The following is a 13,211-nucleotide window of genomic DNA, read 5'->3' as shown; positions in this document are numbered from 1 at the left end:
CCAGCCACTTTTCTTCCTTGAAGACGACGGGTCCTCACTATACTTCCAGTTTTTAATAATGCATTGGACAGTTCTTAACCAATTTTAATAGTTTCTGTAATCTCCTCAAATGTTTTCTCTGCTTGATGCATGCCAATTATTTGACCCATATCTTAAGCAGTCTGGTAAAAATCTCGGGATGGTTTTAGACTCGACTTTAAGTTTGACAAACAAATCAACTCTGTTCTGCAGAAAAGCTCCTTCCAGCTAAGACAGGTAGCTAAGCTCAAGCCAGTGTTGTCCAGACCCGACCATGAGAAACTAGTCCACGCCTTTGTCACGACCCGATTGGACTATTAAAATGCACTCTATGCTGGGGTCAGCCAGGCCTCCATCTCACGTCTTCAGCTCGTTCAGAATGCTGCTGCTCGGCTTTTAACCGGAACTCGTAGGTCTGAACATATCACAACAGTTCTGTCCTCCCTTCACTGGCTCCCTGTGCGTACTAGAAAATACTTTAAAATTCTTCTGTTGACCTTCAAATGCTTAAATGTCCTTGCACCCCTTTACCTCTCCGAGCTACTGGAACCATACGTTCCCTCTCGGGCCCTGAGATCATCTGATCAGCTGCTTTTGGCTGTTCCTAAAACAAGACTGAAGCTCAGAGGAGATTGGGTATTTTCAGTCATGGGCCCCAAACTCTGGAACAACCTGACCCCCCCGACCCTTCTCAAACAGACTGACATCTTTTCCACGACCACACGATTTGTCTTTGACATGCTTGTTTAAGAAATGAGAAGCAAATCATTACACCAGTTAGAGTTAAATAACTTGTTGCAGCTGAAAGATAATCTCCCATGCAGTAATTATCCAATAGGAGGCTTGTACCTATTTGCTTAGTTAAATCCAGGTGGTGACTTTTTTTTGGCCAGGCAGTGTACTTTTCATTTTATATGGTTTTTATGATTGTCTATCGCTGTCTGAACCTCATCTGTGTTCTTTGTTTAAAACAGGTCTCTCTTGTAAATGAGTCCTCGTGGCTCAATGGTTCTGTAGAAATAAAGGTTGAATAAATGAGACCTCATTGGCCTTTGTTTAGTGAAATATTCTTATTTAAACTCCAACACTTCTTTGTCTCTTTTTCTGATAATGACTCAAAATAATCTAAAGAAACATCAGATTTGTCTCTACTGTCTGTGCTGGTAGCCTTTGTAGCAATGATCTGTTCACATGTAGGCTTTACATGTGAATACCTCAACAGCTTTTTATCTGAGCAGCATAAAACTTTTTTTTGTGCAAAACACTAACGTTATCTTTCCAAAAATGCATTCACATTAATCATGCAGCATACAGAAAGTTCTGTATGCTGGGTCAAAGATACAGAACAGAATGGAGCACAGTGCAGTGAGAGGTGCACCATGACGCACTGATCCCGACCCGTGCGTCTGTCAGCACTAACTAAGAACGATTTGATGTCACAGGCACTTTAAACAGCCCAGTCATAATACCTCTTCGGTAATCTCCAAACACTGTGTGCTAACTGTGGTGACTCTACCTGTCCTGAGGGAAAATGAGCAGCTGTTCAGAATTGTAGAGCTCCTGCAGCACATTGGAGACAAACTGGCCCCACCAGCGTTCACCTCCACAGAGCTGCACCAACAGCAGGCCAGCATGAAGACGGATCTTAGGCGTCCCACTGATACAGAGGTGCTTGAAAAGCTCTTCACAGGCTTTAGCATGGAAGGTGCTCTGGAGAACTGAGGGAACAGAGTGTCCTGGCAACATGCAAACAAAGATATTAATAAATGAAGCGTGGAAAAAAAAAAATCTAAATTTAATATTCCATTTTCCAGCAGTTCCAACCATGACCCGTTTCCTGCCTCACCATTATTGGAGTGCAGCAGGCTGAGCAGTGTGTCCAGCAGGTACCGAATGATGGTCCTCAGCTGCTCTGTGGATGAGTTGTGAACCAGCTCTTGAGCTTCTGGATCACCCATTGTGGGCAAGAACTTGCGGCTGGCGCCCAGTGAGACGCGCAGCCGCTGGACGGCATGGTGAGCCAAGTTGAGTTGGAGCTGCAGCTGGATGCAGTCCTGATAGGCTGAGAAAACACGCTGGTCCTCCTCAACCACCTTGTCTGGCTTTCGGAGGAAGTACTGAGCATTATTTGCACTGTTGAGAGGGGGCAGATCGATATTCTGTAGAAGAGTCTCCAGCCGATGGCAAGCTAGATTGTACCTTAAGAATAAAGACAATAGTGCATGTGTCAATAAAAATGGGAAACAATCATTGCAGATTTAAATACAAATAGGACAGATTTGTACAAAAACTGGTCAGTCTCCTGTGCAGGGACCAGTCAGAGAAAATGAGGATAGATGTGTATCAAATGTAAAGAAACCAACTCAGAAAACAGCTTTGTAGGATTTGTGCCTCACCTGCACTGGATATCTTCTTGTAGAGCCACCATCATTGTCAGATGTTGGTCCACATCTGGCTGGCTGGCAGCCTCACTCTCTCCTCGCAGAGGATCATGCATCAGTTTAAGTTCACTCTCCCATGGAAGGATGTATGTGTGTCCGTAGTAGAAGCCCAGTGGTATCTTGGCCCGTGCACTGGTACTGCCATAGCGCCCAATAACCGTAATCTGAGTTTGAACAAATGAATGAAGTTCTTGTTTGTTTTTTTCCACTGTTGGGGAATGAACTTAAGAAAAAATAATAAACTAACAGGTTTTACTGACCAGCTCATTATTCTCCCACTAAAACAAAAACTGACCTTCATGAACCTGCAGACTGGTGGTGGTAGCAGGTCATGCAGAATGAGTGAATGGGTGCTAATGTCTGTAGCCACCACCAGCCTGCGACCATCCACCTCCTCCCCCAGAGTCCAGATGTCGATGGACAGAGAAGCCAGATCACCACAGGTCGGGATCAGTGCGTCCGTCAGCAGGACAGGACGGCCGAAGTCCAGAGTAACAAAGCGACGAGCCCCTTGGGGAAAAAAGTATTTACAATTTACAGTAGAAGTATCTACTTTTAATTCTAAATGTGTTTGTACTGAACCATACTGTCAGGACAAGACAAGGGTTATATTAGTCACAGGTCACCACACTCATCTCTGGAAGATGGCACACATATTTATTACTCACTATTTGAAGGAGAGCAATAAATATCTGTTTCTGCTCCTAGGAGGGTTATTGTAGATTTAAAATGAGGGAAAATAAGGCATTTGTTTCTTTTTTCCAGTTGTATTAAACCTGTACCAAACCATGACTCTAAAAACAAGGTACGTAATGAATCAGGATTTTTGTACACTTTTACACCCCTGGTCTGAACACATTTGTGTGGTAAACATGGAACACGGTAACGTAACTTACCAGAGTGCATTCGCTCTATGATGATGGACTGATGTGGAGGAGGCTGCAGGAAGTGAGATGCCTGGGAAATGGCCAGAGCGAGACCACTGCCCATAGGGCTCTGTGGTAAAAAAATAAAAATAAAATAATTTTTGCAAACAACCAAATTAATTCTGAAATTTATCACCAAAAAAATGGCCGGAACTAAACATATTATAAAAATGAATATAGGAACATGTAGAAGGTAAGAACTATGTAAATCAACAGAAGACCTGGAAACAATTATCTGGAGGTCATGAATATAACCAGTTTTCCCAGAAGAAAGGAAACTACTTTGGACACATGCTCATATGGATTGTGCTCTCACGAGACCAAACAGAGTCATTTCTTTTACTACGGCTGACAAAGCCCGTGAGACTGCTGCATACCCAGGAGGCCCCGACCACCTGAGGTTATAAATACCCTGACTAGTCTCAATCTGCAGTGAACTTTACAGAGCTCTGGTGCATTGAGGTGATGAGTTGTGTTGTACCTCGTTTCTCTCCCTCAGGGTCCAGTTCCCGTTCAGTCGGTACACTCGATACGACACAAATATGGGAACCCACAATCTGAACACACTCGGGCAGAAAGATTGGGATAACACAGCCCCGACTAGCCAGAGTCACATCCTCACTGAGAGAACAGCTTTGGTGACATCACAGGCTGTTAAATACAAGTTAAAAATCTGAGTAATGATTTTGGAGATGCCCAGTTGGCAGCAGAATATATCCACTAGAGGTTCTCAACCAATACTCAAGAGTCTCTGATTGAGAGCATGTGCACACCACTGGCCCCACATACGCATTTAAGCATAAGGAAGCAAAATTGTTTTAACAACCCAGTGAGAAAGGCATTGTTAGGATAAAGCTGTGCCACAGGGCTTGCAAAGCACACAAACAGCTCACCAGTACTGAGCCAGTGTCCCTGAATCGGTGGTCAACACAGTCAAGAACCATGACGGCTTTAAAGAACAAACACAGAGTTTGGGCATAAAGTCACTTTGGAGCAGTCCTGGACAAACTGGGTACACAGATCAACCAAGAGAACATGGGTGTCACACACGCATTTTGCCGTTTCTTCTGTGCCACAAGAAGTGCTGTTTTATAGGACAGCATACTCACATTGATCAATTCTAAATGTCCAAAAGGGCAAAAAACACATCTAAAACCTATGGCATATCCCACTGTAAAGTTTTGTCAATTAGGAAGGTAGACAGGCTGGACTGGTAGCAGAGCAAAGCACTGTGGTAGCTCTGTTACACGGGCTAAAGAAATGCTGCAGGATCAAGCCTTGTAGGGTTACCCTGGGCACAGAGCAAGCTCACCTGTGGTCAGACAGGCAAGTTGCACACAAGAGCCTGCATTCAGGTTAGGAGAGGTGACGTGCAAAAAGACTGAGGGAATGAGACAATGTAGCCAATTATAACTCCAGACAGGCAGAGTGTCCTGAGTATTCAGCAGTGTCACAGGCATCAGCAAATGTGTTAAAAGAACCACCCTCAGGATGGTTCTTGCAAAGCTGCAATCCCTCATGCTCACGAACTGTACAGAGTTTACTGACCAAAAGGGAACTGTTTATTTCTAATTGCAGGAAAATGTCCCATTTGTTCACATGGACTTGAAACTAAAACAGCAGCCAACCACTAGGAGGTGCTCGTTTTGTTTTGGCATGAACTTCAACATTACATTTCTTTTGTCCAGAAGAAGTCTATGGTCTTGTTAAATGTGTTCATTTCTGAAGCAAGCTGGGGAGGAGCAATCTTCATCCATTTTCACAACGTTTATTTTACACACATGATGTAAGGTACAAAAATGACCAGCCCTGGGCCATTACTGCTTCTCCACGCGATCACAAACAACGGCCCCGAGCGTTAGCTGAACACACATGATCTTCAGAGCTTGGCCACACCTCCCAGAAGTCACCACCATCAACGAATGGGAAGCCCTATTCATGTGACCCAGCTCTCAACCAATAAAATCTCACCATTCTGTGTTCTAAAAATGGTGTGTGGATGTTGGGATTTGTAGGCGTGGAGCGAAAACTACATTCTTTACCGGAAATGGAAATCAGATCATGTTTTAACACAATAACATACTAAATAAACAAAACAAAATACACATATACACATTTCATTAAGCCAATATATTATTTGAATAAATATACTTCAGTGTGTACAAGTTAAAGAGCTCTAATCAGACTGGTCTGAAAAAACTTCAGTTCAACTGAAAAGCAAAAATTCTCATTAACTGTTGACGTCATTTTCTTACAGAAACAAACTTTTCTATTTCAGCGAGCGTTTGTCATTTCATGTCATCATTCAGTTTTAATTTCCCTGAAGGAATCATCCCAAGAGATCATTGAAGTTCTATCTAATCTAATCAAGTTCTGAGTATCATTGCTGTGGTGCAGAAATATTTAAGAGCTAAAACAAACAACTAAGAAAAAAAATAAGTAAATGAACTATTATTGTTAAGTCGTATAGAACAACAGACACTTTGAACATCAGCTTTTGGCTTGTCCTAAATTTTTCTTCTGACAACTAAGAAGTAATTGTGTTTCCCAGGCAAATAAAGAAAAACTACTCAGAATGAAAGCAGCATAATTAACTAACCGTTTTGGTCTTCTGTGTGTTCTTGTGCGCTGCCAGGTTGACAGGCCCAGACTCCATCATGGAGCCTGGAAATAGGTGAGCAAGCTCCGAGCTGAAGGCCGCAGATACTGCTTCGTTTGGCGGCGTGAGAGGAGGGGTCATGAAGAGGGGCGTGGTTTTAGGAGTGGGTGGGATGACGTCAGAGGGGTGGATGAAGAAACCCGGAGCAGACGAGGGGTTTGAAGGCACAGAGTTGTGGATGGGTCCCACTCCGGAGGCCACAGCAGCTGCTGCAGAGGTGGTCTGATGAAGTTTGGCCTCCAGCTTTGCCTTCTGCGTCCAGATAAGGAGATGTTTGCATTTTCAAAAGATACGGTAAATTATAAGACCCTCAAAAAATAAAAATAAAATATAAAAAAATCTCTTGACTTCTAAATACATTCCAGGCTAAAATTCCTAAAATTTTACACGACACACTGATTAAAGGATTTTTCTACATTTTTTTAATCAATTCAACACAGCTATAACATTTTTAGATTTTAAGCAGCTAAAATCAGTAGTAAATGACAAATGGCACAGAAGAAGCCCAAGACAGCTAATAGCACATCCAGACTCAAGTTTCAAAAAATCATCTGTGAAGAATGAACATTGATTTAGCAGCCATGAACTAACTGTGCCCACAAGGAAATATGTTTTTAAGTGCCACAAAAATGTTTTTATCCTGAAACATATGTATTTACCACATGACCTTTTTAACTTCAGAAAAGTGTTTAACATTATTGTAATTAGCAATGGCATGAACAAGTAAAGACCTTGTAAAACATTTTACCTTGAAGCTGGGGTGATGAAAAGTGTGTGACACTCGGTCTATTGATGATGCATATGTGTAAGTTTTATTGAATTATCTTGACCGGCTCAGAAATTAATGGCAGGACAAGAAAATACCTGTTTAAACTTTGACCTTGATTTGTGACCTTGACCTTGGAGGTGGGGTGATAAAATGTTTTTGTGACACACTGTCTAATGATGACATGTGTATGAAGTTTTGTTAAGTTATCTTGAGCGGATCAGAAGTTATGGGCCGGACAAGAGGATGTTTATGGACAAACGTACGTACAGACGTACGAAGACTATACCAGAATATAATCCGCCTTGGACAGGGGAATACAAATAAAAAAATTAATTTAAATTAGTTTTAGATTAACTGAGTTTCTAAGTTTTATGTGTTTAAATAATGTGTGTGTGTCCTTCAACAGTAAGAATAGCAATGGTATTGCAAATACCCTAATGAACTAATGGTTTATGCTGTGCTTATTTTTCTCTTTTCATTTTCCACTTTAGTTGAATTATTAAGTCTTAAATTTAGATTATTCTTACTTTCGTCCTTTTTATGAAGCACAGTAGCCAAACAATTTACTTTCAGGGACTGATAACGTATGTTTGTTATATGTTCACAAATAACAAGCTGCAAACTAAGAAACTAAGCTACAGGTGTTTTGTACTTATGGAACAAATAATTGCACATTTTTAAGGGGAAAAAAAATCACTTCAAACATTTTGGTTTGAAATTCACAGAAAGTTCAGATTGAGGGAGAACCTTTTGTTTTTCACCAACAAAAATGATTTGTCCAGTCATCCATCATCAATCATTTGTAAATCGTCAGGACTCACCAATGGATTGGGTCTTGTAGTATTTAATGCATGTATTCATCTAAAAAGATTGATGCTTAAACTGCACAGCCAATCAAACATCTCTTGGCACTGACTAGGTTTACTTGAGGTGTTCAGCATGCAATCAGAAAAAACAATCCTTGTAATTTTGTGTTAAAGTTAATGTTAAAATTTCAACTGGGTTCAAGAGGAGCGTTTTACAAAGGGTAGGAGTTTCACCTGTTGCTGCAGTTTTAATAGCTGCTGCTGTTTCTCCTGCAGGACCTGCAGTTGCTGCTCAGCTGACACCATGGCATGAGACAGAGACTGGAGAGCCACCTGAGCTGCAGAACTCAGAGCCGTTGAAGCTTCTCCAACCGTCCCCGTCGACAGGCCACCCACAGCTGGGGTCACACCAAACGTGCTTACTGGAGTGAAAATGAAGTATAGCTGAAAAACAACCTGTTGATAAAGAAAAACCTAAGCAAACACTAACTAAAATCACAGGAGTTACCAGTGAACATGCTGGCATCATCTCTTTCCACCCGTGTTCCATCACTGGTGGAGATGCAAGTAAAGTGCAAAGGCTCCACCTCCAGGAGCCCAGTCAGAGCGGTGAAGCTGCCCTCTGCTGCCGCACAGCTGCTCACTTTTCCATTTCCTGCAACACAGAAAAAACATTCAGAACCTGAGCACCTCATTTCAGCAATCTACTAAAAATAAATGCAGACTTTTTGGAATTAACCGTTAAAAAAACAAGTTTTGATTTTTGAGAATCAACATTAAAAAAGTAAAGGCAGTGTTAGGTAAATGTTCACATATTAAATGTCATAAACTGAAAACATGTTTGTAAAGTTTATTTTTCTCTTGGTGACAGATGGAATAAGAACGATTACAGTTTTTTAATCCAAAATATCTGTTTACTGTGACGAACAAACACAATCTTAATGCAATCACCTTCTTTAATGTGCAATTAAATTAACTATTGTGATAAAGAAGTTGCTCATCAAGCAGGCTGAGAGGTAAAAAAAAGGCTGAAGTACAGTAAATATAGTGTCTGCTGTGGTTCTACCCGAGAGGATGTCAGAGAGGTCAATCTCATCTGACTGAACTCCAGTGCTGCTGCTGAAGGCGTTCTTACAGGAGGAACCGCTGACCTCCAGGTCAAAGAGCACCGGATCAAAGGGAGAGCTGTACAGACCGTACCTGAACAGAAGTGACCATAGAGGGGGGGGAGACAAAAGACGTTCCACATGAAACAAAACCCAGCAGTTTAAAAAGCACCTATTAAGGGACATAAGAAATACAGCATTTGTATTACTACACCACATTCAAAATTATTACACAAATATTTTCTTTGATGTTCCCAATAACAGTCAGCAAATATTGCAAGTCGTCAACACTTACGAGTATAATTCAAATGTTGATGGAAAAAAATCTCACAATCATAACTGTACTTCCCCCCCCCAAAAAAAATAAAAGACTTAAAATACAATGTTCCAAATTAAAACACACAGAGTTTCTAAACATTTTTTAGGTTGTAAAGAACTGAAAGTGGTCATTTGTTGAATTTGCAGCAGTAGGAGGAGGTCAAGTTTACTGAAATCAAAAGCTTTATCAAAAACATCTCAGCAGGTCAAGTTACATTTTAACATAGAACCCTTTGATTGACAGCAGCTTCACAATTCTTGCATCCAGTGAACTGTTGAGTTTTAGGAGAGGTTCTGCTTGAATTTATTTACAGGATGGCAGAAAAGCCTCCCAGAGCTGCTGTCTGGATGTGGACTGCCTCCCACACTCAAACATATTTTGCTTGATGATGCTCCAAAAATTCTCCATAGGGTTGAGGTCAAGGGAGGATGGGGCCACACCATGAGATTCTCTCCTTTTATGCCCATAGCAGCCAGTGATGCAGAGGTATTCCTTGCAGCATGAGAAGGTGCATTGTCATGCATGAATATGATTGTGTTATGGAAAGCATGGTTCTTCTTTTTGTACCATGAAAAAAAGTAGTCAATTACAAACTCTGTATACTTTTCAGGTCATTTTCACACTTTCAGGAACCCTAACAGGGTGAATCCGCTCTCTCACAATGATTCTGGCCCAAAACATGACTCCGCCACCTCCTTGCTGATGTCAGATCTGTTGGGACATGGTGGCTGTCCAGCACCCATCCATTACTCCATAAAGACCATCCAGGGTTGCACGGCACTCATCACTGAACAAGACCGTTTGTAATTCTGGGTCCACCGCAGCCGTTTCTGCTTGTGAGCACTGGTTAGGGGTGGCAGAATATAAGGTTTATGCACAATTGCAAGCCTCTGGAGGATCCTACACTTTAATGTTTGAGGGACTCCAGAGGCAACAGCAGCTTTAAATATCTGTTTGCAGCTTTGAAGATATCTTAGCAGCTTCTCTCTTAATCCAATGCATTTGTCTGGCAGAAATCTTCCTCGTTCTGCTTTTATCTGCACAAACTTGTGTGTGCTCTCAATTATGGAGCCATGCAATTCAAAATTAAATAAATAGAAATTATTAATAAATATTCCAATAAATAAATAAATGTTCCCATGAAATAAAGCATTCAAATAGAAAATGTTCAGTTTTATCCCAGATTTATTTTTTATTTCTTTCAAGATTTATTTTTATTTAATTCAAGATTTATTTATTTAATAATGGAGTTTCACTTTGTGACATTTTTATTTTGTAAAGCTACTTAACATGTTTCAGGGGTTTTACTTTTTAAACCCATTTTTCATTTTAAGCACTTTTTATTTCATGTTCTTATATTCAAATGAGGGGGCGGGGTTTTCTCTGTGAGGCGGGTCTGGTCAGGGTCAATGCAGCCCATCTATGAGTTTTATAGGTCGGGGAAATCGATAACTAAATCCATCCATCCATTTTCTTCCGCTTATCCGGGGTCGGGTCGCAGGGGTAGCAGCCTAAGCAGGGAGGCCCAGACTTCCCTCTGCCCAGCCACTTGGTCCAGTTCCTCCGGGGAATCTCGAGGCATTTCCAGGCCAGCCGAGAAACATAAGTCCCTCCAGAGTGTCCTGGGTCTTCCTCTGGGTCTCCTCCCGGTGGGACGTGCCCAGAACACTTAACCAGGGAGGCGTCCAGGAGGCAACCTAACTGACATAAGGTACCGGGATAAGATCCTCAGACCATTGAAAGACCATATGCTGGTGCAGAGGCCCTGGGTTCGTTCTTATGCATGACACTGCTAGGCCTCGTGTGTCAGCAGTTCCTGCATTGATGTTATGGACTGTCCTGCCCGTTCCCCAGACCTGAATCCAATTGAGCACATCTGGGACATCATGTTTCGGTTAATCCACCAAGGCCACCACAGACTGTTCAGGACCTAACTGATGCTCTAATCCAGGTCAGAGCACCTCTGGCTAGCACATGGAGGGCTGTGCGGCCATCCAAAGGAATGTCTCCCCACACTATGACTGACCCTCCACCAAACCGATCATGCTGGAGGATGTTGCAGGCAGCATAATGTCGTCCACGGTGTCTCGAAACTCTGTCACGTCTGTCACATGTGCTCAGTGTAAACCTGCTTTCATCCATGAAGAGCACAGGGCGCCAATGATGTTCCCTAGCAAATGCCAATCGTCCTGCATGGTGTTGGGCTGTAAGCACAGACCCTATATGTGGACGTCGGGCCCTCATACCACCCTCATGGAGTCTGTTTCTGACAGTTTGAGTGGAAACATGCACATTAGTGGCCTGCTGGAGGTCATTTGTAGGGCCCTGGCAGTGGACCTCCTGTTTCTCCTTGAACAAAGGACGACGTAGCGGTCCTGCTGCTGGGTTGTAGCCCTCCTACAGCTCCCTCCATGTCTCCTGGTGTACTGGCCTGTCTCCTGGTACCTATTCCATGCTCTGGACACTGTGCTGAGAAACACAGCAAATGTTCTTGCCACCGCTAACATTGATGTTCCATCTTGGATTAGCTGCACTACTTGAGCAACTTCAGTGGGCTGTAAAAAAACGCCTCATGATGCCTCTATGTGTGACAGTACTGACAAAATGAAAAAGTGACTAAAAGTTCAACCAGAAAGGACGAGAACAGAGAAATGACCTGTGGTTACCACCTGCAGAATCACTCTTTTAAAGGGGTTGTCTTAATTGCCTCTCATTCCACTTGTTGTGTGTTCCACTTGCACAGCAGCAAGTGACATTGATTCACAGTAAGTGTTACTACATAACTGGTGACAATGATTCCACAAAGGTGTAACTGTTTTGGACACCATCTCCTCTGTGGTCCACACTGCTCTCACCCACCTGGATAAGAAGGACTCTTGCGTCCGTATGCTCTTTGTGGACTTCACGTCTGCCTTCAACACCATAATGCCTAAAATCCTGATGGACAAACTATTCACACTAGGACTGAGCCCCTCCATTTGCAACTGGGTATTAGAATTCTTAACAAACAAACCACAGTCAGTGAGGATCCACAACTTCTCCTCCACCATAACCCTCAGCACTGGCTCTCCTCAGGGATGTGGGCTGAGACCTCTCCTGTTCATTCTGCTCACGTATGATTGTGCACCAACTCATCCTCATCCAAGCTGTCATATCGTTAAGTTTGCAAATGATACAGTGGTGGTGGGATGCATCACAAACAACAATGAGTCCAGCTACAAACAAGAGGAGGAACATCTGGAGAGCTGGTGCAAAGAAAATAACCTTCACATCAATGAGAAGAAGAGAAAAGAGATGATTGTGGACTTCAGAAGGAACAAACACATCTACATCCCCCTGAACATAAAAACATAACATATTTAAATTTTTATTTCATAGAAACATTTATTTGTTTAATTGAATATTTATTCATATTTTTTAAATAACACTTTTTATTTATTTAATTTTGAATGAAATAGCTTTCCGTACAGAATCAGAAACAAATTTATGAACAATACGATAATTACGCTTAAGATTTTGTGAAAAATCTAAGGTTTTATACCTTGTTCAAGGAATTCAACTATTTCACGCTTTTCGGCAGCAGAGATCCTTTTTTCCCCATATTGCTTGAAAATGGTTGCATGCTTAATAATGTGGAACGTCCTTTAGTCTTTCCTTTAATTGGCCTCACCAGGCAAACTTTTCATCACGTGTCTGAGATTGATTACAGTGATCCAAAGAGCCGAGTAACAATACCATCCATGAGTTTGAAAAACCAAAAATACTCTTTAGGACACTTAAATACAATTTGTATAATAATTTGGACTGCATTGTATTTATTCTTTAGTTACAAACAGTTAAAATGCCTCACAAAAACAGACATGACGACCAGATGTTTCTGCCACTTTCAGCTCAGAAACCAAAGGATATTTTTTTTAACACAGTAATTGTTTCAGAATTTACTTTCCAACCTGTCTGTCCTGTCTTAATAGGAGTGCTGTCAAGCCATGACAGATGCAGGTGGAAGGTTACCATAGTGACCCTAATGAGCCATTGGGCAGCAGTTTTAACATTTATTTTGCTCTTGGTTATCATTACACTTCTTATAGAGTTTATATATCAAAAAGTCAGCATGTTGGCAGCTTAGATTATTGCAAAAGTATTTTCCAAATTATTTTTGAGCTTTAT

At 41.7% G+C, this 13,211-nt stretch overlaps 1 protein-coding gene across 1 annotated transcript in view; it reads right to left on the bottom strand.

The window, feature by feature from the left end:
- The window catches only part of birc6 (baculoviral IAP repeat containing 6), a 223,932-nt gene that overhangs the window by 160,828 nt on the left and 49,893 nt on the right, over positions 1–13,211 (bottom strand). The window contains exons 22-30 of the mRNA XM_037681007.1: positions 8,686–8,819; positions 8,128–8,274; positions 7,854–8,041; positions 5,985–6,296; positions 3,356–3,455; positions 2,755–2,969; positions 2,415–2,623; positions 1,865–2,217; positions 1,535–1,754 (exon numbers count right to left, since the gene is read on the bottom strand). Coding sequence (XP_037536935.1) covers positions 1,535–1,754; positions 1,865–2,217; positions 2,415–2,623; positions 2,755–2,969; positions 3,356–3,455; positions 5,985–6,296; positions 7,854–8,041; positions 8,128–8,274; positions 8,686–8,819 — 1,878 coding nt within the window. The remainder of the gene's footprint in view (positions 1–1,534; positions 1,755–1,864; positions 2,218–2,414; positions 2,624–2,754; positions 2,970–3,355; positions 3,456–5,984; positions 6,297–7,853; positions 8,042–8,127; positions 8,275–8,685; positions 8,820–13,211) is intronic.

Source organism: Nematolebias whitei, chromosome 1, assembly GCF_014905685.2.
Source record: "Nematolebias whitei isolate Nwh7 chromosome 1, NemWhi1, whole genome shotgun sequence".
Taxonomy (NCBI): Eukaryota; Metazoa; Chordata; class Actinopteri; order Cyprinodontiformes; family Rivulidae; genus Nematolebias; species Nematolebias whitei.
The sequence above is the reverse complement of the archived record's forward strand: the minus strand, read 5'-3'. Positions and strand labels throughout refer to the sequence as shown.